The following is a 26,846-nucleotide window of genomic DNA, read 5'->3' on the forward strand; positions in this document are numbered from 1 at the left end:
ATAGGGACTGGTAATTGGCAAGCTTTGCAGGTGGTTTACACTGAGAATTCCAGGGTTCCAGCTGCTGCAAAGGGGACTAGCGTCTTGGGAAAAATGCAGGGCCGGGCGCTGGGAGGGAGCAGAAAAGGAGCCTCTCCTCCCTGGGGTGGGCGTGGGGGTGGGGCAGGAGCCGAAGCCGCCTGTGAGGAAGGAACCCAGTGGCCTGTGGGTTGCCAGCTCTCTTCTGGGGACTTGAAAACCCAGATGCCTCCCCCAGCCTTGGGGGCAGGTGGCCAATGCTTGAGATGCGTCATCTGATCACTGGGGCTTCCCCTAGGGGGAACTCCGGTTAGAATTGGGTTTAAAAAGAAAAGAAAAGTCCCCAGTGTTAGCATTTATAAAAGGGCAGCAGGTCAGACACCTCCAGTGATTCAGGACCTGAATGATTTTTCCTGCCCTCCCCATCCCCCGCTTCTGTGCCGCAGGTACTGTCTGATGAGCGTGAAAGGCTGTTTCACTGACTTCCACATCGACTTCGGAGGCACTTCCGTTTGGTACCATGTTTTCCGGGGTGGGAAGGTGAGTTGAGCCGAGTCTCCTGGACTTCTGCACATCCCTGCCTGTTTCCTTCGTGGAGGGGCTCTCGCTCCGCCCTCTGCATCTAGGGGCTCCTGCCCCGCCCACTTTCAGGACCACCTCCCCACTCCCTGTCTCCTCCTGGAGGGGAGGATTCCGCTCAGCCCTTCTGCATCACATCCGGTTACCTGTCCTACACCTGCTCCCCCAGTCCAGTGTTCCAAGCACCTCCAGCCAGATCACAACTCCAGCCTGGGTGCCCAAGAGCTCCCAGCCTTCCCTCTGTGCGCTGTGGTTTCCAGCCCCAGCGCGAAGACCGACCATTTAACTTAAAAGTCTAGTTGCCGGCACCACCTGCCTCCAAGAACATTTTATCTGAGGGACAGACGTCGCCCAGAGAGAGGAGGTGGTGGTGCGTGCTTTCAGGATGTTACTGCTGCTTTTGCTTCTGAGTGTGGCCCGCACGGACGTGGGCGCTCCTTCAGCGGACGCGTGTCGCCCTGCTTGTCTGGGTTTGTGTGTGTGCGTTTGTTTTAACCAAACATGTTGGAAGAAATTCTGGGTAGGAAGTCATCCTACTTGGTTCCAGATGTTTTTCCTCCCTCTGCAGAGTGAGCACAGGCTGAGTTTATTTATTGGACCGTTTTTTCATACAACTTAGGAAATTCCCTTCCTCTCCTTCCCTTACCTCCCCAGCGAGCCTGTGGCTCGGGAGAAAGAATGTTCCACCCGGTCGAGGAGCTCTACCCACCCTGATGTTTGAGCGGGAATGGAGAGTCCCTAGAGGCAGGCAGAGGGTGTTCCAGAAGGGTGGCACAGCCTCCCCGCCATCCCAGAGACCCTTTGGGCCTGGGCCTGGAGGCGGTCCCCTCTCCTCCCTGCTTCCAGGCAGGTAGGGCTGTCTCCTTGGGCTGTGGCACAGCCTGGAAGGAATCCAGGACTTTGGCCCGGATCTTCAGCTGATTGCCTCCTTTTCCTCCCAAGATCTTTTGGCTGATTCCTCCAACCCTGCACAATTTGGCACTGTACGAGGAGTGGGTGCTGTCAGGAAAACAGAGTGACATCTTCCTGGGAGACCGCGTGGAGCGATGCCAAAGAATTGAGCTGAAACAGGGCTACACGTTTTTCATCCCTTCCGGTAGGTTCCGGCAAGGCTGGCGCCGGGCTCTCTCTCGGCCCCTGGCTCTCCTGTGGCCTCAGCCAGGGTTCTGGGCCAGGCGACAGGGTTTTGGCCACTGGGAGTCCCTGAGAAAAGCAGGCCTTGGGCTGCAGGGAGAAGTAGCCCCTGTCTCTCTCACGTCTAGCCTGTGTCTCCCTGCCTGTGGGCTAGAATTCACTCTTGGGAAAAAGCCTAGCGTCCTTCCTCAGGGGAAGGTGAGTGGCTCCCCCCGGGACGTCCTGTGGAGATTCCTGTGTGACGGGGTGATGTGGTGCTGTGGGGAGGGGGGTGGGCTCACCCCCTTGAAGGAGGAATTGGGTTGTTTTACCCAAAGAAGCAATGTATGGTAATGGCAGTCCCGGGCAGGTTCTGGGGAAGGGCGGGCCCCGGAGTGGGGTGTCTTCTAAGGGCGCCTGAAAGCCTAGGGAATGGGCAGAGGGGAATCTAGCTTTGGGCAAGGACCCAACGTGGCAGCCTCCTTCTGCAGCACAAGGTGAAAAGTAGTAAAGGGTCAATGTCCACTCTTGTACTTGGAGTCCCACCCCCCACCCCCCACCAAAAAAAAAAAAAAGAAATTAAGAAGAAAAGAAAAAAAGAAATTGCGGCTGCAAGTATAGTGGGGGGCGGTAATTCAGAGCACTGGCCCCGGAGCCAGACTGAACGGCTTTCGTTTGAATTTCAGCTCTGGTGCTTATGAGCTGTGAGTTTACGGGAGTGAGTTAAGCTCTCTGTGCCTCGGTGTTCTTGTCTGTAAAATGGGAGTGAGACTTCCCAGGGTGGTAGTGAGGACCGAGTGAGCTGAAACCTCCATGCCTCAGCTCTCTGGTGATGGACTGAGGGCTTTTGGGCAGCTACAGGCTGAGGCACCAGTGAGTATGACAGATGCCCTAGGGGTCAGGGAGTGCAGCTTTTGGTGGCATTAACAGTAAAATTTACCCAGGATGAGGGAGGTGACAGTCCCGCTGTATTAAATGAGGGGGTCTGGTCACATATAGGAGGTTGTGCTCCTTTTGGTCACTATACTTTGGAGAGTGAGTTGACCTGGATATGGGAGTCTGGATGTCACATCAGGTGAGATGAATTTGAAGGAGGAATTGGATGGTTTGATCTGGGGAAGTAATAGTGAATGGGAACAGCTGTCAGCTGGTTGAAAGATCTTCTCCTGGAAGAAGAGATACAGCCAAGTGGTGGAATGATTTGCTCTGCTAGGTAGTGAGCTCCCTGTCACTGGATGTATACAAGCAGAGGCTATGTATATGACTGTGCTAAGGAGCCTGCAGGGAATTTGCCACTGAGTGGGGACTTGAACCTTAGGAGTATCCTTTGAAGCAACTAAGATCCATGATGGAGAATCTGGTCACACTTAGGTTTCTGAGAGTGGTCTTGGAAGCTGGCCTTGGGTCTGGATGTGAAGCACTAGTGTCAAGTGAAGAGGGGGCTGTTATGGTAGCATCTCCCACCGAGGAGATGGGGTCTGCACACTTGGGCTTTTCCAGAAAGTTGAGCAGAAGGCAGAGATTTCACTATTAGAGAAACTGGGGGTTTGGAAGTGGCAGGGTTTAGTGGGGGAGACTTTGTTACCATGGCCCCAGGTCCATGCTCAGACTTGGGGAGGGGAGTGACCGCTCCTTGAGACAGGAAGGGGTGGTGCAGTGGGTGGGCAGAGAGGCACAGAGACCTCTTAGGTGTGTTCAAGCCACTCTTCATGGGGGGTTAGCCATGATGGATGCAGGGGAACCCTGTCATGTTCTTGGCTTTGCTGCTGACTCTCGTTGTGCCCTGGGGCAGGTCTCGTCCCCTCTCTGTGCCTTAACCATCCCATCTGCACAATGGGAGCAGGATGGCGCTGAACTCTGGACCCTTCCAGGTGCCTCCCAACCTGGTCCCACTGAGTGCAGGCCTCCTGCCCTCCCCGGGAGGACTCCAGGCCTTCTGCACAGCTGGGAGGTGGCTCATTGCTTTCCCTCAGTCCTGGTTGGGACGGGTGTTCATTTTGGTGACTTAGCAGGTTGGAGAAAGTCTTGAGAGGCGGCCTCTGAGTCCCAGCAGGGGTGTGACTGTTTGTTGAAGGCAAGAGGAGGATTTGAACCGCAGCAGCCGGTTGAGTTAGATCCCAGCAAAGACTCCTGGCCCTGAGGGCTGTGAGTGAGACCAGGATGTTCAGGAATTGAAAAAAGGACAGTTAGAACTTGTCCCCTTCGCAGAGGCAGGGGGTCCATGTGGTTCCCAAGCACTGATTTCTGCAGGGACCAATGAAATTTAAAAAAAAAAAAAAAAGTTAGGAGTTTATTGTTACAAACTTGCAATTTTACTAAAGATGGGCGTTAGTTTAAAAACAAAACAAAACAAAAACTACCTGGCATCCACTACTGCTGATTTTCACAAATAGGAGGTGATCCCATTACTAAAAAAGTTGGAAATCCATAATTTTGGAATAAAGGATGGTGGTTTGTATTTGATGGTTTTGAGTTTATGACAGTCGGTGTCATCTTCCATTTTCTCATTTTCTTATCATCCCAGTGAACACTGAAGGGCCAGAGTTCGCCATCGCAGAAGTAGTCGGGCACCTGGGGATTCTCTCCCGAGTCCACACCCCCTGACCTGTGGGCAGACACACAGCTGGGGGTCGGGGGAGCTGGAGTGTGGCTTTGGGTGGAGAGTGGAGAGCTGGCCTTGGGGAACAAGGCCTGTCTGCATGTGGGTTTTTCTGTGTCCGGAGTAGAGAATCTAATGCTGGCATTTCTCACTTCTGACAATGATTTTTGTCCCCACAGTGCGATCTTAGACAGGTGTCCTCCTACCTCATGCTGGCCTCGTGTCTCCCTGTGGGTCATTCAGCAGGTCTTCAACTCTGAAGGCTAAACCGGGAGGCTGCTGGGTTGGGAGGGTTTTTAAATGTTACAGTAACTTTGTGAGATGCGATTTAACTCTTCCTTCTTGTGTCTGGGGTGAAGAGCTGGGTAAAGGCTGTGCTGCAGGGGGTCGTGGTGCTCAGGACTCATTCCTGGGTGGTCCTAGAAAGCTGCCTGGAAGAGGAAGACTTGAAGGTGGCCGAGGCCTCGCCAGGGCCCACAGTCAGGGTCAGGAGCGGCTGGCTGGTCACCCAGATTCAGCCTGATCGCGAGGTGGATGGAAAGCTAGAGGTGGAAATCATCCCCAAGGAATTAGAGGTCAGATGGACTCAGTGACATCTTTTTCCTTCATGTGATGTGTGTGGCCAGTGCCCTGACCATGTGGATGGGCTAGCCTCCCCTGGCTGCACCAGCTTAGGTGAACTATGGCTAATGGTCATAATAACATACTAGCAAGCCGCAAACATTTTGCGTATATTACTTACCTTCTTCATAAGCATAGGGGGAGAAACTTATTTCCTCCTGCCTTTTCTTTAAATAAAGAAAGTTCATGGGGGCGCCTGGCAGACTTAGTTGGTAGAGCATGCGACTCTTGATCTCGGAATTATGAATTCGAGCCCACAATGGGTATAGAGATTACTTTGAAAAATGAAAAAAAAAAAAAAAAACTTAAATAAAGAACGTTCCTGAGGCCCAGAGAGGTAAACAGACTAGTCCAAGGTCACACAGTTAATAAGCAACAGAGCAGGGCAAGAACCCAGGTGTGTCTAGTTTCAGAGTTCACCTGGTTCCCCGTTAGTCTGGGAGTCAGTAGACTTAGGATTCAGTCTTCCTTCTCAGCCGTATGGCTTTGGGAGAATTATTTGCTTATTTAATAAATTCCTTAAGGGCCTTCTTGGCAGTGTGGAAGGTCCTAGGGAGGCTGTAAGACACATTCTCTCTGTCCTGAATGTGTCCAGCCAGGTAGCAGCCAGGAGGGGGATTCTAACATAGGGACCTGGGGTCGGTGGCTTGGACTGGCCTGAAAGTATTTTCCATCCTTGCTTTGTGGTAAGATTCACCCATGACCAAGGGTGCCTGGGTAGCTCAGCATCCAATTCTTTTTTCTTTTTTTTTAAAAGACTTTATTTATTTATTTGACAGAGAGAGATCACACGTAGCAGGCTGAGAGAGAGGGGGAAGCAGGCTCCCTACTGAGCAGAGAGCCCGACTTGGGGCTCGATCCCAGGACCCTGAGATCATGACCTGAGCTGAAGGCAGAGGCTTTAACCCACTGAGCCACCCAGGCGCCCCAGCATCCAATTCTTGATTTTGGCTGAGGTCATGATATCTGGGTCATGGGATTGAGACCCAGATTGAGTCCTGCCTCAGGCTCTGGGCTCAGTGGGGATTCCCCCTCCCACTGCTCTCCCTGTTGTCTGTCTCCCTCTAAAACAAGCAAATAAATAAATAAATAAAATCACTCATGACCCCAAATTCATGGGTAGCCCTAGATGTTTCTTAGACTGAGGCCAGTCTGAGGAAAAAGTAACCTGAAGCTACTTAAAGAGTGTTACATGACTTGGGCCTCAGATGACCCACCTGTAAAATGGGTACAGAGCAGGGAGAGGGTAGCAGTGAAGCAGGCTGGAGAGGCAGAGGGTGGGCGGGCAACACTGGGCAGTTGGTATGCGTCTCCAGCCAGTGAAGGCCAGAGGAGAACGGCCTGGTGGGCCCGTCTTCCTGTTTTTTCTAGAGAAGGAAGCAGTTCAGATTGTCTTGTGAAGTTTCCCCTTTTTTGTAGCACAGGTGGGTCAAACTAAACACGCTCTTGAGTCTGCCGCAGCCTGTGGCCTGTCAGTTTGGGTCCCTGGTACTAGCTGGGAGGTCCTAGAGAGGAGAGGCTGCACCTTGGCAGCTGATCTGCCCAGCCTGGAGCCTGGCTCAGCTCAGGGAGTTCATGAAGGAAGCAGGCCATGGCCCTTCGTGAGGTGCCCCCGAGTTCTGTGACTTCTGGGTTTACCCCTACAGCAGCCACAGAGACAGACAAATGTGGATGGCGGGGTGGGAGGGGGACTTTGGTTTCTGAATCCTGAGTGTCTGGATTGTGTGATCCACTGTTCCTCAGGTCCCAGAGAACACTTGTCAGTAGGCTCTGTGGGTTGCCTGCTTTCCTTCCTTGACTGGATCTGTCCTTTGTCGCTTGTGTGGAATCACCCCTGTTATTGCCTTCATGTTGTTGGTGATTCTGTTCTGGAAGCAAGAGGCAGATGTCAGCCTCCCCAGCTCAGTCACCAGCCTGGGACACCTGCTCTCTTGTGCAGCCAAGGAGACATCATCAGGAGGGTGAGGATGGATGGAGCCTGTGAACGCTCTTGTTTCTCCTTCCTGGTTCTTCCTGAGGGAAATGCTCCAAAGTCATGGAGCAGATCTGAGGAAGGCTACGGGGAAGAACTTGGCAGTGACTAACTCGTTTGAGGCGGCCTGGCCCACCTGTGAGGCCCTGGCTTGGGGATTAGAGAAGAGTGGGTAGAAGCTTCTAGAATCCATTGAAATGCCTGGGGGTATAGATTCCCTGCCACTCTGCTTGAAACAGAACCTCTCTTCCGTTTCCCTCTTGGCTCACCGAGTCACTTGCTGGATGAGTTACTAGGGTAACAGGTGTAAGTCAGGTGTATCTGCGTTTCCACCTGATAGGACAGAAGGGAGAGTCTATAAATGCAGACTGACGCGGGCACCAGTGTTTGCAAAGTCTTCAAGATGGACGAGACCACCACGAGTATCAGTGGCAGTTGCTTACATGGACTGAGTTCTTGCTCACCAGGTTCCCCGCATGGGAGGTAGTGATCTCCCTCATTTTACTCGGGCAGATAGAGGCCAGGAGAGGGGGTGGTCAGCTACCCCATAGCACATGGTGAGTCGGCCACGGGACAGTTTCCAGCCCAGGTGTGAGGGGCTGGAGCTTTCTGTGTGGCCCTGGGTGAGCATGTAAGGAGCATGGGAACGGGGCCCTGGATTCTTGGCCCCATTCAGGCTTCATCCTGCCACGTGCATCTCTTTGACCCTGGCAGTCCTGGGTCCCAGTTCAGGAAATGTTGCTTAAGTCACGTTGCTTAAGCCGTAAGAACAGTCCTGGGCAGTGTAGCTCTGCTCAGCAAAGATAGAAAATGTACAGCCAAGAAAATCAGCTGGCACACAGCTGAGATGGAGAGGCCGAAGCAGATGCAGAAGCCAAGCGGCAGCCACACTTGTCCTGCACGGAGGGGCGAGGGTGATGGGAAGGCGCCCAGGGAACGCGACAAGAGCACACCTGCCCAGCGGAGCCCGAGGTGTGGGGAGCTAGACAGAACCAGGTTACACAGAGCCTTTGTTCCTGTGCTCTGGGCTGGTGCTTGTCCCCGCCCTCCCCCAGGACCGCCAGCTCATCCCACTCCCTGCCCTACAGGACAGCACCAGCGCCCCGAGTGTCCCGCAGAGGGCAGCAGTGGCCTTGTACCTTTGTTCCTGGCCGCCTTGGACCTGGGGCTGCCTGTGACCCAGGACTGGTGCGTTTGGGGTGGGGGTGGGGCTCTGTAATCGTCCTCCAGGCAGACAAACTAACGCACACAGCTCAGAGAAGAGGGGTCAGAGGAGATGTGGATGCCTGGGCCGGGGATCTCGGGGTTGGGGTTGCCCTGTCTGTCCCCTTTCTCCTCTGCCGATCCTGTCTCTCACTGTGAGTCTGTCTGCCTCTCTCTGTCCTTGTCCTACCTCTGTCTGTCTTATTCCCTCTGCATGTCTCTTTTTGCCTCCCTGGCCTGGTCGTGGGACCCGCAGGCCTGGCGGGCTGAGCCTGTGATGGAGTGGCCGGCGGCGTAGGGGTTCCGAAAGGAGGCACTGCCACCTCGTCCAGCAAGTGACTTGGTTGCAGCATCTGTCCATGGGCGGGGATTATCCTCCTGCCTGTCCCCTAGCTCTGCGCTGTGACTGTGGGCGGGAGCACATGTGGGTCCGCTGAGCCCTGGAGACATGTACTAGTTACATGTGAGGGAGTCGGGTGGCTCGATACGTCCAGCCTTCAGGGACCAAGCGAGGCCACCGCCCTGGGTTCCAGTCCTTACAGGTGACTTCGGTCTTCTGCACTGCAGACAGGGAAGTGTCTGGGTCCCCCGCAGTGTTCTGGCGGGTGTCACTCCTTAGCTGTGGTCCCAGGCGGTCCTTTGTGATTTCTCCTGAGACTGATGTTGTCTGGGCAGCTGGGAAAGAGGCTCAGGGCCAGCCTGAATGAGAGGGATGCGGCTCCCTGGCCAGCATGGGGAGGGGAGACGGGGCCTGTCCCCACTGGAGGCTGCAGCAACATGAGGAAGCCTTTGTCGAGGCCCTTCCGCTGACCACCACTGTCTCGCGCCACCCAGGGGTCAATGCCTGTGGTCGTCCTTCGGGGCTGTGTGTCCGAGCCCTGTCGGCCAGCCTGGAACTGTGCCTTCTGGGTCAGGCAGCCCAGGGATCCTCAGCTGTGGCCCTGGCTGCCCCCCTGGGCCTCCTGGGCCCTTGTGCGTGCTTCCATGGATGACCTCCCCAGGGGTCCGGGAGCCCGCGGCTGACCCTGCCTGTGCCCTCCCCGCCCCAGGTTGGATCCATGCCGTCTACACCCCTGTAGACTCTCTGGTATTTGGCGGAAACATCCTGCACAGCTTTAACGTGCCCATGCAGCTGCGGATCTACGAGATCGAGGACAGAACACGGGTAAGGAGGCTTCCTTCTCTCCCGGCGGGATTGCCCAAGCCCCTGAGCCCTGCCTGGCGCTCGGGGTGTGTGGGGACAAGTCGTTCCAAAGTCCTCCGTGGTTCCCCCCTCCCTCCCGTCCCCTGCCTCAAGCAGGGCCTTGGTCCTTGCGGGGGGGCTGTCTGTAAGAGCCCCACCCAGAGCCCCTGGAGTTTCTGTTCATCTCCAGGCCAGTGGCAGCCAAAACCCCCTCGTCAAAGAGGAAGCATCTAGTGAGGAAACGCTGTGAGATACTGGGAACCCTGCCTCTTCCTTCTTCTCGGGTGTAGACAGGGATGCACAGGAGTTGGGGGGGATTTTGGGGTGGTTATGGCTGTGGTTCGGAGGGGGGCTTAGAAAGGTCAGCTCTTGGCCATGTGTCGCCTCCCATCCAGGGACCCCAAATGTGATATCACGCCCCGAGGAAGCCAGTATCTGTATGGTCTCCGAGCTCTGTCCCCATGTCTGCTTGCAGGCGGCGGGGGCGGGGCTTTTCCTTGTGACTGTGATGGTCACAGCTTCTCAGACATAGGGTCTCCCCCACTCCCATCCCCCAGGACCGGGACTGAAGCTGAGACACCTGATGTGTGCCCCGTGTGCCCTCCACGTCGCTCTGTTCCACAAGCTTCCCCTGGGGAGCACTGGCTGCTCGCGTCTACACCCGCTTTCCCACTGTGGAGCTGGGCCAAGGGTCCCAAGACAGTTGAGAGGCAGATCTGAGGGCGGGAAACTGGGGTCAAGAGGGCCCCTTCTTTCTCCTTTTTCCTTACAGTTGTTCACATATTCCCTTTTTTCTGTTGAGCTATAACGCGCATAGCACGTGAGCGACCGGTTACGCTGTGCGACTCCACGGGATTTAGCCCATCCACAGCCTTGCGCAGCTGCTGCCTCTAACTCAAGGACATTCTCATCACCCCGGAAGGAAACCCCCTACTCATTAGCAGTCACCTTCCATAGCCACCCCTCTCCCCCCCATAAGCCTGTGGCAACCAACAGTCTGCTTTCTGCCTCCACAGATTGGCCTGTCACTGGACGTTGCACAGACATGGAATCCTGTCCTGTGTCCTTTTGGGATTAGTTTCTGTCACTTCTCACTTCTGTCTTCGGGGTTCATCCGCGATATAGCCGGGGTCATTGCTTCATCCCTTTTTATGGCTGAGTCACAGTTCCCCGTGTGGACGGACCACACCACATCTTCCTGGGTTTTGCCTCAGAGGAGGCTTTTTTGCCCCAGAGAGGTGTGGTCGTGTCTGGACTCTGCAGAAGCATTCCCTTGAGGCAGATGCCCTGGGCCCAGGGTCCCCACTTTTCTTGGTCTAGTTTCTAGGCCCAGGGCTGCCAGAATCACATACGTGAACCAGAACTTAGCTACTGTGTTGTGTCTGACTTCTCAAACTGTCCTGATGGCATTGAGGGACTGTGTCCAGGGGTTTCCTGGGAACAACCTGAGCTCTGTTCAGTGGTCAGGTTGTCGTCCCAGAGCAACTGTGCGTCTTCAGTGATGGGTTTGCTGCCAGGTCTGCAGAGACTGGGTCTTGTTTTGTGGATTTTCGCACCTCTTTTCTCTGTTGCCCGCCCACCATTCCTTTCCAGGTCTGGGGGAGGCTGCCCTGGGGCATCCTGGGTGTGAGTGGTCCTCCCATAGTCTGGGTCAAGTGCTGTCTGGGGCTCCGGCCAGCTGTTCCCTGGCCAGCCCTGAAGAACGGGCCATTTTGCGTTATGAGCAGACTAGGGAGTATGGGAGAAAAAAAGGAGAAATCCAGAAGTGAGGCCCATGACTTTCCAGCCAATTCCTGAAAGCCAGAATCAGGCTGGGATTTCTAAAGGCTTTGGCAACTTGCTTGGCAGCTGTCCCCCTCCCCCAGGGGATCCGGATTGTCCGCTCTCAGTGGATTTGGGCCCCATCCTTCCATCAGGAGTCCAGCTCCCCTCCTCTGCTCGGAGGGAGGGAGGAGGGAGAGTAATAGTGTGGAACCCTCGGCATCACAGTGGGCGCCTGGAGACTCTCAGGTCCATGTTGAGATGAGCACGGCAGGGTCCCCTCCCCCAAGGCCCACTCTCCCTGTCATCTGAGTGGGCGCCCCATCTGGTTTCCCTGAAGCAGGTTTCTGGGCGGGGGGCTGGCGGGCAGGCTGGTCTGGAAGCAGCAGCAGGCTGTTTAATCTGCTTTGATTTCTGGTCTTTGGAGAGGGCTTGGCTACAGGGCCCAATTGTTTATGTCTTAGGAGCCAAGGCAGACAAAAGATGCTGGGGAGAGAGCACTGGAAGCCAGATAAAATGCCAGGGCTCCTTGTCAGCTCGCTACAGCTTAATTCCTTACATCCCTGTGAGCTTTCTTAAGAAGGTTATGGCCATTTAAAAATAGTTTTTCAAGAGTCCCTAAAACGGGGCTTTGCTTGGAAACCAAAGGCGGGGGTGGGGGGGAGGGGGCGGGGGTGGGGGAGACAGGAAACTGTCAGTCTTTAAGCCCTGCGGTGTGGATTTGTCTTAGAAAAAGAATTTGCCTTTGTGGCCCAAGGGGGGGATCCCCCCCTCCCATCCAGACCAGGGGAACCCCAATGGTCTCCTATGTTTAGGAAGCTGCATCTCTGCTAGCTAGGATTTGAATTTGGGTGGGGGGGGGGTGGGTGATACTGCCGCTGGGGCCCTGCCCTTCCCCGGGCCTGGTGGTTTCCAGTGTGTAGACACCCACACGTATCTTCCCCTATGCAGAGTAAACCCTCTCATTGTAAAGATGTGCGGGGGGAGCCACACCAAGGGACCGGATGTGTTGCATGTTTATTATGTGAAGAGAATGTCTCGACAACTCTCACTACGTATTTTTAACGCCAGTTAGCTTGATAAGGGACAGGGATGGTCCAGTTGATCATTCATTAAACTGCCGTCTCTCTTACGTTTATCTTTTTTTCCCCCCCAATGGCTCTAGTGAAGGCAGCTTTCTCAGGAAAGGTAACGCCGCACGCTCCATTCCGTCTCAGCCAGTGAATCTATTTGGAAATTGCAAATAATTTTCCCTTCCTCTCCTCTTTTCCTCCGCCATTGGATTTTTTTTTTCCCATTGACTTTTTTTTTTTTCCAGGAGAAAAACAAATTTTAAGATACTTCCACCCACCCTCATATTTTAGTTTTTCAAGTCCCCTGAGACCTGGGAGTTCTCAATGCACCAAAACGCCTTTGGTTCTGATCTCCCGAGGTCGCTCAGCTGTAAGAGGAAGGGCTAAGGCCAAGTGCTACTCGCAGGGGCCTTTGGGAACTCAAAGCTACCCCTTGAGATCGGCTCATAGACTGATCATCCCCTAGGCTGGGAGCGCTGCATGCTTTCTGAACTGCCTTGCCTTTTGGTGAACAACTCAATTTGGTGAGGCTCCGAATCTGTCAACAAATAATGTTGAGCAATCGTGTGTTTAATGTTCCCAGGCATGTGGCTGAGACCTTTTGAAGGCGAAGGGTGGAAGGCGACAACCCGTTTGTAAGTCAATTCTTTGCCCATTTTGTTTCCTGCCGTGCTCTCTTGGAAAAAAAAAAATAAAAAGAAAAGAAAAAATTTGAATTCCTTCATCAGCATTTGTTTTCACCCAGCGGGTTTCCCTTGGGTTCAGCAACAATGAGGGAGACTTCTCTTCCTCTCCTGATAGACAGCCAAAAAATATATTTTTTTTTCCTGATCTAGAAAAAGTCTCAGGCGCCGCGGTGCCCTGCCGTGTGGAGTGGCTCGCACGGTTTCCCAAAATTTGTAAGGTCAAAAGCAACTTCAGAGTCTTACCAATCAAATCTGAAGCCAGGAGATGTGAGTAAGGGTCCGTCCGAGAAGAGGCGGGCTTGCCCGTCCTCAGCCTGCTCTGTAGGTATTGGCAATTGGTTTCAAAGTTTCTTGGTCCTTGCTCTGGAGCGGGGGTAGGGCTGAGGCTCCTGGACCCCTCCTCACAGGAGGTCAGGGTCTGTCTCAGTCTGAAGTGACCCTCTCCTTTTTAAACTCCGAAGGGCACTGATTCAGTGACAGTGAAAAAGGATTACTGCTATCCCAGCATTCAAACCAGGGTTCTCAGGAAAGTAGCTGGAGCCAAGGAAACCGCTAGATGTTCCCAACTCCATGCATCCCCCCGGAGGAGCTCAAAAGCATGCGGCGGCCAGGATCTCATTCCAGCACATACCATCCACCAGAGGTGGGGAGGTCGAATGGACCCAATAAGCAGATGGGAGAAGTGAGACCGCCCCAGACATGGGAAAGGGGCCTCACGGTTGAACACTGACTGAGTCTCACGGTTGAACACTGACTGAGTCAGCGGGACCTGGGGTGGCCGGGGGACTGAGCTGGGACTCTCAGAGAGGGCAGAATTGGGACCTTTTCCAGGTGGGCACTGTGAGAGAGGCAGGAGACTGGTATTTTAGGGCAGAGGACTGAGGTCTGCTTGTTTTTGCCTTCATCCCACACGTAGAATGTTGCCTGTAGACTGTTGCAAGAAAGTTGGGACCTTGTCCTTGGCTTAACGTTGAACTCCCTGGATTTCTGGAAGGTAGGAGAGGTGAAGAGGGGTCTCTGGCACCCGCAGAGATCCCGGGAGGCAGACACACCCTTGGCGAGAGGGCAGGAGAGCAGGTCCGGAGTGAGTGTGGACCTGTAGGATCTAGCTTTGGAAAAGAGGGCTCAGTCCCTCTGGGGGAGACAGGGACTAGCCACTCACTGCCCTCATTCCTCACTTACCCGCTCAGGATGAAGCTTCCGGAAGGTTCATCTGTGCAGGGCCGTCAGTGTAATTGTAATTGCTTCCTTTGCCATCTTTCTCTGCCATCTCGTCCATATAGACCCCGTGCTTCCACCCATCAGAATTCTCTTGGAGCCCAGGCCTGGAGCCCCGGCCTTTTCCCGGTTCTGATGCATAAAGCTCTCTGCACCTGCACTTCCTCCCCTATAAGAAGTGGCCCGAAGGGGATCCCCATCTGGACCCCTGCTCCAGACCCGGGCGTGTGTCTCCTGGTGTTAGAGCCACCCCAGGTCACCCTGGGGACTTTTGTCAGAGGGAATCCTCTGGGGATACAGACTGGGGAGTGCCAGGTGGTTGTCTGGGAGGAGCCGGAGGTGCAGGAGGTGGGACCCTCTAAGGCCCCGCCCCTGGAGGTAGGCGAGGCCACACCCCTCCCTCGTCATTGGTCCTCCCGGTGTTGCCTCCCTCCCAGAGTGCAGGAGATGCTTGATAGCCGGTCCGCGATCTAATGGAGGGGGGGGGGGGTCGATTTCTGTCTTTCAAGGGGCAGGGAGGGATAGCAGAGTCTGTTCAAGAATTTTTGAGAACAAGGAGGAGCCTGTGTTTGTTGTAGCTGGAATCAGGCTCACATCCGCAGGTACCCGCACCCTCCGTCAGCAGGTCAGGGGACAACTGTTTCTCTGCATCTCACAGAAGCACAAAGCGGACCCCATCCGCCTTCCCCTGGCGGCCTGCAGCTCAGGGAGCTTTGAAATGATGCTCTCACACAGGCCTCTTTCTCCCCTCTTCCTCCTCATTTGTGCATGCTACTGGTATCTTGCCCCTTCCAGCGCCTCTCTCCTGCCTTCTAGCCCGCCTCCCCCATTTCCCCCTCACACCATTTGTGCTCTTGTTAAGATGGTGAGAATAACTCCCGCAGAAACCCCCTCCCCCCTGTTTTCTCCCTTGGTTCTCCTTTGCCTCCCAGAAACTGACTTCCACCCCTGGGTCTTTGCTTTCAGGTGCAGCCCAAATTTCGCTACCCCTTCTACTATGAGATGTGCTGGTATGTCTTGGAAAGATACGTGTACTGTGTGACCCAGCGGTCCTACCTCACTCAGGAATACCAGAGAGAATCAATGCTTATTGGTGAGTGAAATGTGGGCCCGGCCGTCTCCTCTGCTCAGCTGGGCAGGAAGAATGTTTTCAGTGTGGCCCTTGAGAGTCTCTGGGTTTCTGGAATACTTTTGAGCCAGAGTGTCGGCCAGACTCCTGGAGACCCCTTAGGAGGGGAAGCCATCCTTCTCAACTTCCCATGTGGAATAAAGAGTCCAAGAAAATGAGATCGTGACCTCCGACGGAGTCACCTTGGTGGTCTCCTAGGTCTCGATGAGGAACCAGTCCCAGGCGTGGTTGCTGAAACAGGATCCCTATGGAACAAAGAATCCTGGTGGTTTTAGTCCTCTGTGGCCACCAGCTAGCTGATCCCACAGCCCCAGTCCTCCCCTGCACCTAGGGATGGGTTTTTGTCTCTATGGGAGCAGGCCCGTGAGGTGCAGCCAGTCTCCAAAACCCGAGACCAAGCTTTGAGCTGGGGGAGAGGGGGTTGGAGACACAAACTTGGCAGAGCTTTGGGTGGTTCTGACAGAGGCAGGAGAGAGCATGGCTGCTGCGGAGTCCTGCCTTACTGCCTTTACTTAAAGGGACATCACCCCTGAATGGCTCAGTCCTTGAGTCTTGACTCTTGGATACCCAGCTGACTTTGCCTCTAGCTGTGACTCTGAGCACTGAGGAACAATCTGGAAGAACACCCCCAACCCCCCTCACCCCTGCCTCTGAGCTCTTCCTGCTGGGGGGTTTCCCGGGGCAGAGTTTGCTGAGACTCATTCACTGCTTCTTTCTAGAATAACACGATCAGTTTGTCTCCTTTAGGGTCTGCATGGTTTCTCCTGCGATCCCCAGGATTTTTAGATTTTTTTTTTCTCACTGTAAAAAAGCCTTTTTCCCTCCTTCCCTGTCATCCTTAGTGACTCTTAGTGGTTTCAGACTGGGCGTATGATGGAGAGCAAATGTTTCCACTGAGCTCTTTATGGGGAAGTGCTTATTTCCCTCCTAGAAATTCAGTTTTGCCTGGGGAGTCTCTTGTGAGTCTCCAACGTGTCAGATGTGCAATAATCGGGTATTGAGAAGTCCTGAAACCTCACAGCCTGCTCTCTGGAAGCTTCCAGCCTGGTAGGGAATGGGAAATTAGTCTGAAATAATGGGGTGACCCCTGTGGTTGTAGTAGCTTACACATTCCTGTGGGGGCCAGGGGCTTGACTTTGTGGCCGTCCTCACGACCAGGAAACGGAGAGGCGCTTCTCTCATTTGGATATTTAGGGCTGTAGGAGAACGTTCCCGATTCCATTCGCAGGCACAAGAAGAAAGCTTGAGGCAGCGTTGGGGTCATTGAAATTGCTTGTCTGTTTCCCCCACCGCCTCACTGCTTCTCCCGCCAAAGTAAAGCAGCAACATCAGGACAGTGGCTCGTGCATCAAGTACTGGTTGTGTGCCGGGACCGTACTCAGTGAAGTCTTAGCCGATCCTCGCTGCAGGCGTTCCGAGGAAGCATTTTTTTGCCCTATATATCTATATATTTTTAATATTCTATTTATTTGACAGAGAGAAATCACAACTAGGCAGAGAGGCAGGCAGAGAGAGAGGAGGAAGCAGGCTCCCTGTGGAGCAGAGAGCCCGATGTGGGGCTCGATCCCAGGACCCTGGGATCACGACCTGAGCCGAAGGCAGAGGCTTTAACCCACTGAGCCACCCAGGCGCCCCGCCCTATATTTTTAAAAAACAGCATTATTGGGATATTGTCCCCATATCATACAATTTAATGTGTAGAACTCAGTGGTTTTTTGCATATTTTCAGAGCTGCGTGACCATCACCAGTCGATTTGGGATCGTTTTCTTTACCCCAGAAAGAAACCTGTACTCTTGTGTTAGAGCCTTCTCTTCCCCAGCCCCAGCCTAGGCGCCCACTAATTTATTTTCTGGCTCTATAGATTTCCCCGTTCCGGACATTTCAGGTGACTGGAGTCCTTATGTTATATACGCGTTTTGGGCCTTATTCTTATTTTTTTAAAAAGATGTTTATTTATTTATATGACACAGAGAGAGAGATCACAAGTAGGTAGAGCAGGCTCACAAGTAGGAGAAGCAGGCTCACCGCTGAGCAGAGAGCCCGATGTAGGCAGGGCTGCATCCCAGGACCTTGGGATCGTGACCCAAGCTGAAGGCAGACACCTAACCAACTGAGCCACCCAGGCGTTATTTTTATATGGCCTTATTTTTATATGTTGAAAAATAAAATGCCAGGGGTATTCAGAGAGGTAAAGCAACCTGTCTGAGGACACACAGCTGGGAAGAAAGCGAGCTGGGATTTGATCCTATGTCTGGCTGAGCCCAGCCTTTCTAGAGGCGGAGGGAGACATAGACCATGAGAAATGTCCAAAGAAGCTTGATGTCCAGAGTAGAGGGGAGGCATAGTGTGTGGACATTCCAGGGCCTTCCAGCAGGGAGTCTGGGACGTTCATCTCAGTCTTCCCTGTGACCCTTATGCTCCCCGTAGATGCCCTGAGAAAGCCCAGCATAGACGGCTTCTCATCTGATTCCTGGCTGGAGATGGAGGAGGAGTCCTGTGAGCAGCAGCCTCAGGAGGAAGAGAAGGAGGAGGAGGAAGAGGAGGAGGAAGAGGAGGAGGGCGCAGAGAAGGTGCCCAAGCCACCTGCCGATGGACCTCCATCGCCCTCCAGCACCCCCTCAGAGGACCAGGAGGCCTCCGGGAAGAAGCCGAAAGCACCTGCTCTGCGATTCCTCCAAAGGACTTTGTCTAACGAGTCGGAGGAAAGTGTGAAGTCCACGACGGTGCCCACCGACTACCCCAAGACGCCCACCGGCTCCCCTGCCACGGGGGTCTCCGCCAAGTGGACCCACCTCACTGAGTTTGAGCTGAAGGGCCTGAAAGCGCTGGTGGAGAAACTGGAATCCCTCCCGGAGAACAAGAAGTGTGTCCCCGAGGGCATCGAGGACCCCCAGGCACTCCTGGAGGGTGTGAAGGTGGGCAGGGGGTCGCATCTGGGCCTGGGCAGCTGAGAAGGTCCGGGTGGGTTCCCAGGGGCATCTCAGCTCAGGGCAGCTTGGTGCAGACTATCCCGGGGGTATGTCTGTGCACGGAGAGGGGCTTCTGGTCCAAGCAAGCCTGCCCAAGCCTCCCAAGCTGAGGCCGCCGTTGAGAGCTAAAGGGGAAGCTGCCTCTGTGGTTGGCAAGGAGTTCTTCCTCAGCACTTGTGGAAAATCTGAGGCTTTGCTAGCAGTGGGCATTATGGGTAGTGCTGCTGTTAGGTCTGGGGACAGACCTCTCCGTCCTGCTCAGGAAGACTTGCTGTTCTGGGCTGGCTTCCCCTGGGGCACGCACCTGTTTCATAGGAGCAGGTTGTACCTCCTGGTGGTCCACTAGGTCTCCCGCAAAGGTGGGGCACGTAGCCACCTGTGGTTCAGAGGTCTCTAACTAGAGCCTAACTATCGAGCAGTGCTCACGGAGCAGCATCTGGGCTGGCCACGGGGGGAACAGGAAGCAGGAGGGCACAGTCACTGCCCTCAGGCAGCTCACCAGTTATTGGGTGAAAGACACTCATCAGCCACACTGGGTGCCAGGGCTCTGGGACAGTTATGCAGAGGGCATTTGGCTTGGGTTTTAGAGGCTGCATAGGAGTTCTCTAGATGGACAAGGCTGTTACAAGCAGAGTGCAAACGTGCAGTGTGTCTGTTTCCCAGGAAATACATGGAGAGGCCTTCCCCTCTAGTAATTGTCATCATAACATTTGTTGAAAACTCCACTACTGGTCAGGTACCAGCTCTGGGCAATGTACCTGAGTTACCTGCCCTTAACCGACGTGGAAGTAGGTTCAGAGAGGGTAAAGGATATGCCCGAGGTGACAGAGCAGGTCAATGCAGGCAGCTGGGAAGAGGACCCCGGACCGCTGTCAGGTGGCCTGACAAGGGCCACCAACAGAGGGACGCGGCGTACAAAATCATTAATCCAGAGGTGTTTTACTTTATTTAGAAGGTGTGCCCTTCTGGATGCTGGGAAGTGAAAAATATCATAATGGGACGGGGAGGGGGGGTGCAGATCGCCAGGTAAAAGAACTCTGTGGTGACCATTCCCAGAAAGCCAGTCTTTACTAGCTTTGGGCTCTTTTCATTGACTCTTTTTTTTTTTTTTTTTAAAGATTTTATTTATTTGACAGAGAGAGATCACAAGTAGGCAGAGAGGCAGGCAGAGAGAGGAGGAAGCAGGCTCCCTGCTGAGCAGAGAGCCCGATGCGGGACTCGATCCCAGGACTCTGGGATCATGACCTGAGCCGAAGGCAGCGGCTTAACCCACTGAGCCACCCAGGCGCCCCTTTCATTGACTCTTGACTTTTTTGGAGGTTGATCTCTCTTGAGAGTTCTAGGAAAATGTGCTTATACACACAAAATTTTGCATGCTGGCCCAAGGGGTCTTAGACTTCTGAGCCTGATCTTGGACCACAGGTTCAGAATGCCTGATCTCATGGCTTGGAGTTTTGTATGTGAAGTTTCCTTTTTTTTTTTTTTTTTTTTTAAAGATTTTATTTATTTATTTGACAGAGATTTCAAGTAGGCAGAGAGGCAGGCAGAGAGAGAGAGGAGGAAGCAGGCTCCCCGCTGAGCAGAGAGCCTGATGTGGGGCTCGATCCCAGGACCCTGGGAACATGACCTGAGCTGAAGGCAGAGGCTTTAACCCACTGAGCCACCCAGGTGCCCCTGTATGTTAAATCTCCTAAAGGAAACCTTAGAATTCTGTCCTGAGGCTCCTTTTTTCTTCGGAGGTCCTTTAAAGTAAAAACAGGGAGTTTTCATCAATAACAAAACCATTAATAGTATGGGGACCCAACCCAGAATGTTATAAGTGGATTAAAAACACATTCATCTTATAAGGAAGTGTTCTGTGCTGTGGAAAGCTCTTTTTTCCTTTAAAAGCTTCTTTGTGTCTCTGATCTGTTCGTGTGTAGTGTTCCTGGTTCCTGGTTGGTCTGATTTCTTTCTTTTTTTCTTTTTTGATCAGGTTTCTTTCTGGGGATAGAACTTGGCCCCTCCAGTCTCCCCTAGACCCACCTGATGGGCCCTGAGGCGGGATTCAGCCTAGGCCCGTTGATGGTGTGGAGGAGGGGCGGGGGCGGGAAGCCCAGCTCCTCCCTCTTGTCTCCACCGTGGGGTTCAGTGGCAGGTTGTGAGAAGGCATTTCAGTGGCTATGTGCTCTCACAGGTGTTTTCCATCTATAAACTCATTTAAACCTCCGGACAACACTTGGTAGTACTTTTATGATCCTCATTTTGCAGATGAGAAAATTGAGGTACGGATAGGTTAAGTGATTTGCGCAATATGTGCTGCTCAATGGGGGAGGCCCTGTGCTCACCCCCTACACCGTACTGCCTTGTTGGGCTGCGATAGAGACATGTTCTCTCTTCTCAGAGACCATCCTACATTTAGGGAGAAAGTAGGAAGGGGATTGCTTTGGCTTTCTTCATAGAGCAAGCAACAGATCTGGCCTTGGAACAGAGGATGTATATTGGCAGCCCCGGCCAAATCCAGCCTCTAGGCTTTATGTTTAGCCTGTACAGTATTAAACATATTTTTGTAATTACTTGCCAACATTAAAATATCAAAAGAGGAAAAAAGAAATCCTAGCTATCCTGGCCCATGTTCCCGACAGGCTACAAGCAGCAGGAAGTGAGTAGTAGCTGACCTCATACACCCCAGTCCTCACCACTCCCTACTGCCTCCCTGAGTGTGTATATATTATTAGACTCACACATCTCTTTTTAGTCTAATCTAGTTCACTTATTGAACTTAGCTATCTTGCTTTCTTCTTTTTCTAAGACCCCAGAAGAGATGATTTATTGTACATGTGTTATATTCAGCCACACAAGAAAACAGAATTAGTCTGGAAAGTCACAGGTCCAGGGCAAAGGGCCCAAAGGGGCTATGTTTTGGTATGAGCAAGGTGGGTCTTTCAGCGGTGGTCATTGTGATCAGATGGCAGTTGGGTGTTCTAGGTTCATTGACTCAAGTTCTAGAAAGTAGACATGCTGTCCAATAGTTTGTACCGCGTCAATGGCCTCTGGCTTTCCTTATTTCTGCTCCTGTGGCTTCTGTGGGTGCCCAAGGCAGAGCTTTACTAGGACCTCTCTTTCTCATCTTTTTCCCTTCAGCCTGCACATTCCCTTCTTTCTCCACTTGGCTGTCATGGCGCGGAGGTTTCCAGAAGATGGCGCTAAGGCCAAGAGAGCCCCAGTTTACCTAGCTTCTAAGAGATGTCTATTCTTGAGCCGTGTCTGGGGAGGTCTTTTGTAGGTAGCTTAAAGACCTTGTAAATTGGGTAGACAGGTCTCCTTAGAGCCCCAGGAGAACTGGAGGGTCTGCTCATGTCTCTAAATGCTGTGTGGCCAGGGGTCTGTGTAGAGGAGGTGGGCCAAATGTCTCTTCTGGAACAAGAGGGTTCTTGGCTGTGCAGCCTGGCCGTGAGCCCCTCACAGTCGAGACCCAAAAGAGAGGTTGAACCCAAGACTGACCTTCAGAGTGAGAGCGTTGTCATAGAGAATGAGCGGCTTTGTCCTGGCTGCCCTCTGTGCCTTGGCTCTCTCTCCTTAGATATTGGGGTTTTGTTTACACTGTCTGAAAAATAAAACACAGCTCAGGAATGTGGGTCCAGAACAGAAATCTTAGCCAGCGCCTAGTGCTATCACTACCATTGAGTGATTCCTGTTTCTGGTGGGTGGTGGTTCCCCCTTGGTGACTGACCAGTTGTAATCTTTGGTCTGCTTTGTTTATGTATTTGACAGAGAGAAACATAGCGAAAGGGGGAGCACAAGCAGGGGGAGTGGGAGAGGAAGAAGCAGTCTCCCTGATGAGCCACGAGCCTGATGCAGGGCTTGATCCCAGGACCTGGGATCATGACCTGAGCTGAAGGCAGACACTTATAACTGACTGAGCCATCCAGGTACCCCTGTAATGTACTTTTTAAAAATTGTGGTAAAATGCACATGGCTCCATTTTGCTTTAAAAAAAATTTTTTTTTTGCTTACTCGATCACCACTTTAGAATCTTTTTTTAAAAAAGATTTTATTTATTCATTTTTTCAAGAGAATATTAAATAGTTTATTGATTACACATGATAATGGATGATACACAAGCTTTAATCCCATCTATAATTTTATCTGATACCATAATTCAATTTAGATATATTGCATAGGATGTGCCAACAATCATATTATATTTTATTTATTCATTTTTAACAGAGAGGGAGAGTACAAGGAGGGAGAGCTACAGGCAGAATAAAATGTTGAGGGAGAACCAGGCTCTCGGCTGAGCCAGGAGCCAGATGTGGGTCTCAATCCCAGGATCCCGGGATCATGACCCGAGCCGAAGGCAGACGCTTAACTGACTGAGCCACCCAGGTGCCCCTGTAATATACTTTTTAAAAATTGTGGTATAATGCACATGACTCCCATTTTGCTTTAAAAAATTTTTCTTTTTTTTTTTGCTCACTAGATCACGACTTTAGAATCTTTTTTTATTTTTAAAGATTTTATTTATTCATTTTTAACAGAGAGGGAGACTATAAGCAGGCAGAATGGGAGGGAGAACCAGGCTCTTGGCTGAGCCAGGAGCCAGATGTGGGACTCGATCTTAGGGCCCTGGGACCATGACCTGAGCCGAAGGCAGACGCTTAACCGACTGAGCCACCCAGGGGCCCCTGCTTTTTGTCTTTATAGGTTTACCCACTCTGCATATTTTTTCTCGGTAAAAGCTTTAAGTGTTACATGATCAATGTAAGAAAAATTAAACATTAGAGGCTAAAGGTTAGAAAATGTCCCCTGCCTCAGTCCCCGCCCCCAGAGGTAACCCTGATGTTCATCTGCTGATCATAGTTCTGGAGATTTCCCCTTACCCCACCTATACATAATTTTTAAAAAATTAGATGATTCTGTTTTACAACTTGCTTCTGTCCCTTAAACTTTCTTTTTTGTGTCTTCCTGTAAGTCTGGCTCACTCTTTTCATGGACAGAACTTTTGAAAGTTGAGTTTGTCCTTCTTATGACCCTGTGGTTTTGAAAGTTGAGTTTGTCCTTCTCATGACCCTGTGGTTTCTCCAGGTCCGAGAGAGCTCATTTGTGCCTTGAAAACTTGTCTGCATGTAGATTCAAACCAAAAGGAACACCCCCACTTAATTTATTTTGTGGAAAGAAGGGCCTCTGGTAAAAATCCAACTAAGAAAGTCATTTCCAAGGCGCCTAGGTGGCTGAGTTGGTTAAGCGTTCGACTCTTCATTTCGGCTCAGCCCGTGATCTCAGCATCATGAGGCTGAGCCCCACGTCTGGCTCCATGCTCGGCGCGGAGTCTGCTTGGAAGTCTCTCTCTCCCTCTCCCTCTGCCCCTCTCCCTCCTCAGTCTCGTATCCTCTCTAAATAAAGAAATAAAATCTTAAAAAAAAAAAAAAAAAAAGGAAGGAAGAAAGGCATTTCCTTTCCCTGTCTTTGTGAAACCCTTGGGTTTTGGCACTGAGATACCTTCAGTGACTTCCTTCTTTCAAGATACTTCTTCAGCTGCAGGTGCAGGATGTTGGCCTGAGTTGGGAAGAGTAAGAAATCAGGAGACGAGACCCTTGAGTCCAATTTTGGTTTCTGTTCTTTGCTGCTTGCGGTGTGGTCGAGTCACTCTGCCTTTCTGTTTACCTGCAGGTGAAATGTGGGTATTGGACTAGCTGTGCTTTATCTTTCTGGGGACCAGTTCTATAGGCCCTTGGCCGTCCTGAAGTTCTTAACCCTGAGAAACCTGAGCGTCTTTCCCATAAAATGGGAGTAATAACAGGGATCTGTGTCACTGGGACCGTGAAGTAAAGAACACCGAGCACTCCTAGTAAACCCTTGGAGAAAAATTAGATATTCTTAGGTAAACAGTCAAAAGAGACTAGCTGGTTTTGCCCGTCTCCCCAGCGTTCCCAAGCTCTGCCCCCACCTCTCAGCTCCCCTCCATCTGACTTCCAGGCTAATGATCACCACTGGTGTAAGTTTCCTAGGGCTGCCATAGCAAGGAGACGCAGACTGGCTTAAAACAACAGAAAGTCACTTTCTCACCATGCTGGAGGCCGGAAGTCTGAAATCAAGGTTGTGCTTGCTCTGAAGGCTGTAGGGATGGAAGGATCCTTCCTTGTCTTCTCTAGCTTCTCGCCATTGCCAGCAATCTTGGGCATTCCTTGGCTTGTAGCTACATCACTTCAATCTCTCCTCTGTGTCAGACAAACATGGTTGTTTGTCTTCCCTATGGGTCATCTTCTCTTACCAGGACAGCGGTCATTGGATTAGGGCCCGCCCTAATCCACCATGACCGGGTCCTAACATGGTTATGTCTGCAAAGATTCCATTTCCCAGTAAGGTCACATTCTGAGGTTTTGCCCATGAATTTTGAGGGGCGCACTGTTCAACCCAATGCATCATCATCTTTTTTCTCTTCTATCCTGGATTGGGAACAGTGAGGTGGGAGTTGCCCTGGGAGTAGCCATTCCTTCTAGAAGAATCTGTCTACTGGAACTCAGGGAGAGCGCTGTGGCTCCTGATGGGAGGAAAGGAAGGCATGTGGCTACTGGGGGGCAGTCCTCATATGGACTGTAGATGACTTGAAAATGCCTGGCAAGGTTGTGAAGGGTTTGGGTCTAAGTGGGTCGTGACCACTGAGGTTGGCAGTAGGAGGATCTTTGTCAGAGAACCCTCCAAGGTGATTCTGCAGTGGTCCTTGTTAATTAAAATAATGCCAGGCTCTCTTTCCCACAGTGCCATGCCCCCCTGGTTGTGAGAGTGTCAGCTGGGGATGAAAATACCAGCTTGCAGCAGACAGCCACCTTTCTTACTGCACAGAATTGTGGGACTCTGGAATTAGGGGGCTGGAAGAGGCCTCGAGGGGCCGTTATTTTCAGGTGTCATATATATATGTGTATATATATATATATATATATACACACACACACAATATACAACAATACAACTGTATGTATACAAATGTATGTATATATATACATATACTATACAACAATATACATATATAATATACATATATATGTATCACCACATATATATATACATATATACTATATATATATATATATATATATATTTAAAGAAAGAAATCAGTTGTATTGTTGTTTCATCAAAACCCAAATATAAAAGGAAAGAAAATAATCCTAAATGAAGAGTACATTATCCAAATAGGTACTGTCTTTTAAGACCAAAATTTCTGGAGTCAGGCTGACTCCCAGATGCCGTGCATCAGGCAGTCGAATGCTCTTGGGGAAAGTGAAAAAATGGAGAAAGAACATGTGCCTCATCAAATTCAGCGAGGCAAGAGGCATAAAGCCTTACTTAGCACAGGGCCTTTAAGTGCTTGGAATCTTGAGATGATGATGATGATGATGATGGTTTCAGACAGTGAAAAATGAAAACAGGTCCGTTTAGGGTCAAGTGTGAGAGTCTGACCCATGACCATGGAAGGTGTGTGTACAACTTTACTCTCAGGGGGCCATCAGCCCGATCCTGGAACACACCTGCTTGTTTAAGCACCGCCCGCCCCGCCGTCTCGCTGTTTTACAGAATAGTGAGGTGTAGGGCCCAGACCTCCAGCACTATTAGCTGTTTAGTTTACTTCTCCCCCACCCCCACCAGCCTGCTTCAGAGGAACCAAGAAGCAGGAAGCCTGGCTTGCTCCCACCCAAAAGATGACCCAGAGCTCAGACAACGGCATAGTCAGGTTCAGGCTGTCCTGCTGGGGCTGCGTGTCAGACTGAGCCCTGGGTCGTTTGGGCAGTGAGGGGCCAGAGGGTTGATACAAGGATGAATGAGACAGGCCTCTCACCTAGCGAGCTCCGGGCGTGATGGTGGAACAGCCATGGGTGCTCCCAGTTCTCTGCCTCTCCCACCTCAGGGAACGAAGGAGAACAGCAAAGGGCCAGATACCCGAGTTCTAGACGTCTGGGCAAAGCCTAGACCCCAAAAATGGGTAGGTCAAGCCGTGTCCCTTGGGACTATTTTTTGGCTTAAAATGAAATGGTGGGCACCTGAATCGCCTCCTTACCCCTTCTCGTTAGGTAGCTAAAGGAGCGCTTAGACTGCCCTTCCGACTAAATACACTTTTAAAATTTCTATTTTAAATTTCCCTGTGCTTAGAGCTTCGGAAGTGGTTGAGTTCTGTGAACGGAGGACAGGGGCAAGGTATCCCAGCAGAAGATAGGACAGAGGCCACAAGAGAGCGGCCAACACTTGTGGATCGTTTACTGTGGACCAGGTGCCTCCAGAGCACTGCCATTCTCGCCATGAGCCGGTGCAGTGGAGACTGTCATCTTCCCATTTCATAGATGAGGAAACTGAGACTTCAAGAGGTCTAGCTACAAATTATGTAGCTAACAGGCTTCTGACCACACTGTGCTCTGGCTAGTGTAGGGTGTTGGCCACCGTGACAAATGCCTGTGGACATGGTGGCTTGAAACAGCGGAAACTTACTCTCTTCCAGTCTGCTCTGCCCCCTGGGGAAAAAGCTCTGGTGGGGCGGGGGGGGGGATGGGGGGGTGGGGGAGCTCTTCCAGCTTCTAGTGATTTCTGGTGTTTCTTGGCCTGTGGCCACGTCACTGCGGTCTCTGCCTCGGTCCTCTCAGGACCTTGTTCCTTGTGTGTCTGTTCAGATTTCCCTCTTCTTTCTCTTACTCAGACACCAGTCACGGAACGCCGAGCGGCACAGTCCGTTAAGTGTCCGACGTGGTTTTG

At 52.0% G+C, this 26,846-nt stretch overlaps 1 protein-coding gene across 10 annotated transcripts in view; it reads left to right on the top strand.

Moving 5' to 3' along the window:
• The window catches only part of KDM2B (lysine demethylase 2B), a 123,447-nt gene that overhangs the window by 39,456 nt on the left and 57,145 nt on the right, over window positions 1–26,846 (top strand). For all 10 annotated transcript variants that reach the window (XM_013056496.2, XM_013056494.2, XM_013056495.2 and 7 more), the window contains 5 exons: window positions 465–558; window positions 1,540–1,693; window positions 9,155–9,270; window positions 14,993–15,119; window positions 17,584–18,071. In XM_013056496.2, the coding sequence (XP_012911950.1) occupies window positions 465–558; window positions 1,540–1,693; window positions 9,155–9,270; window positions 14,993–15,119; window positions 17,584–18,071 (979 nt within the window). The remainder of the gene's footprint in view (window positions 1–464; window positions 559–1,539; window positions 1,694–9,154; window positions 9,271–14,992; window positions 15,120–17,583; window positions 18,072–26,846) is intronic.

The sequence above is a fragment of the Mustela putorius genome, unplaced genomic scaffold (assembly GCF_011764305.1).
Source record: "Mustela putorius furo isolate JIRA1106 unplaced genomic scaffold, ASM1176430v1.1 tig00537248_pilon_pilon_pilon, whole genome shotgun sequence".
NCBI classification, from domain to species: domain Eukaryota; kingdom Metazoa; phylum Chordata; class Mammalia; order Carnivora; family Mustelidae; genus Mustela; species Mustela putorius.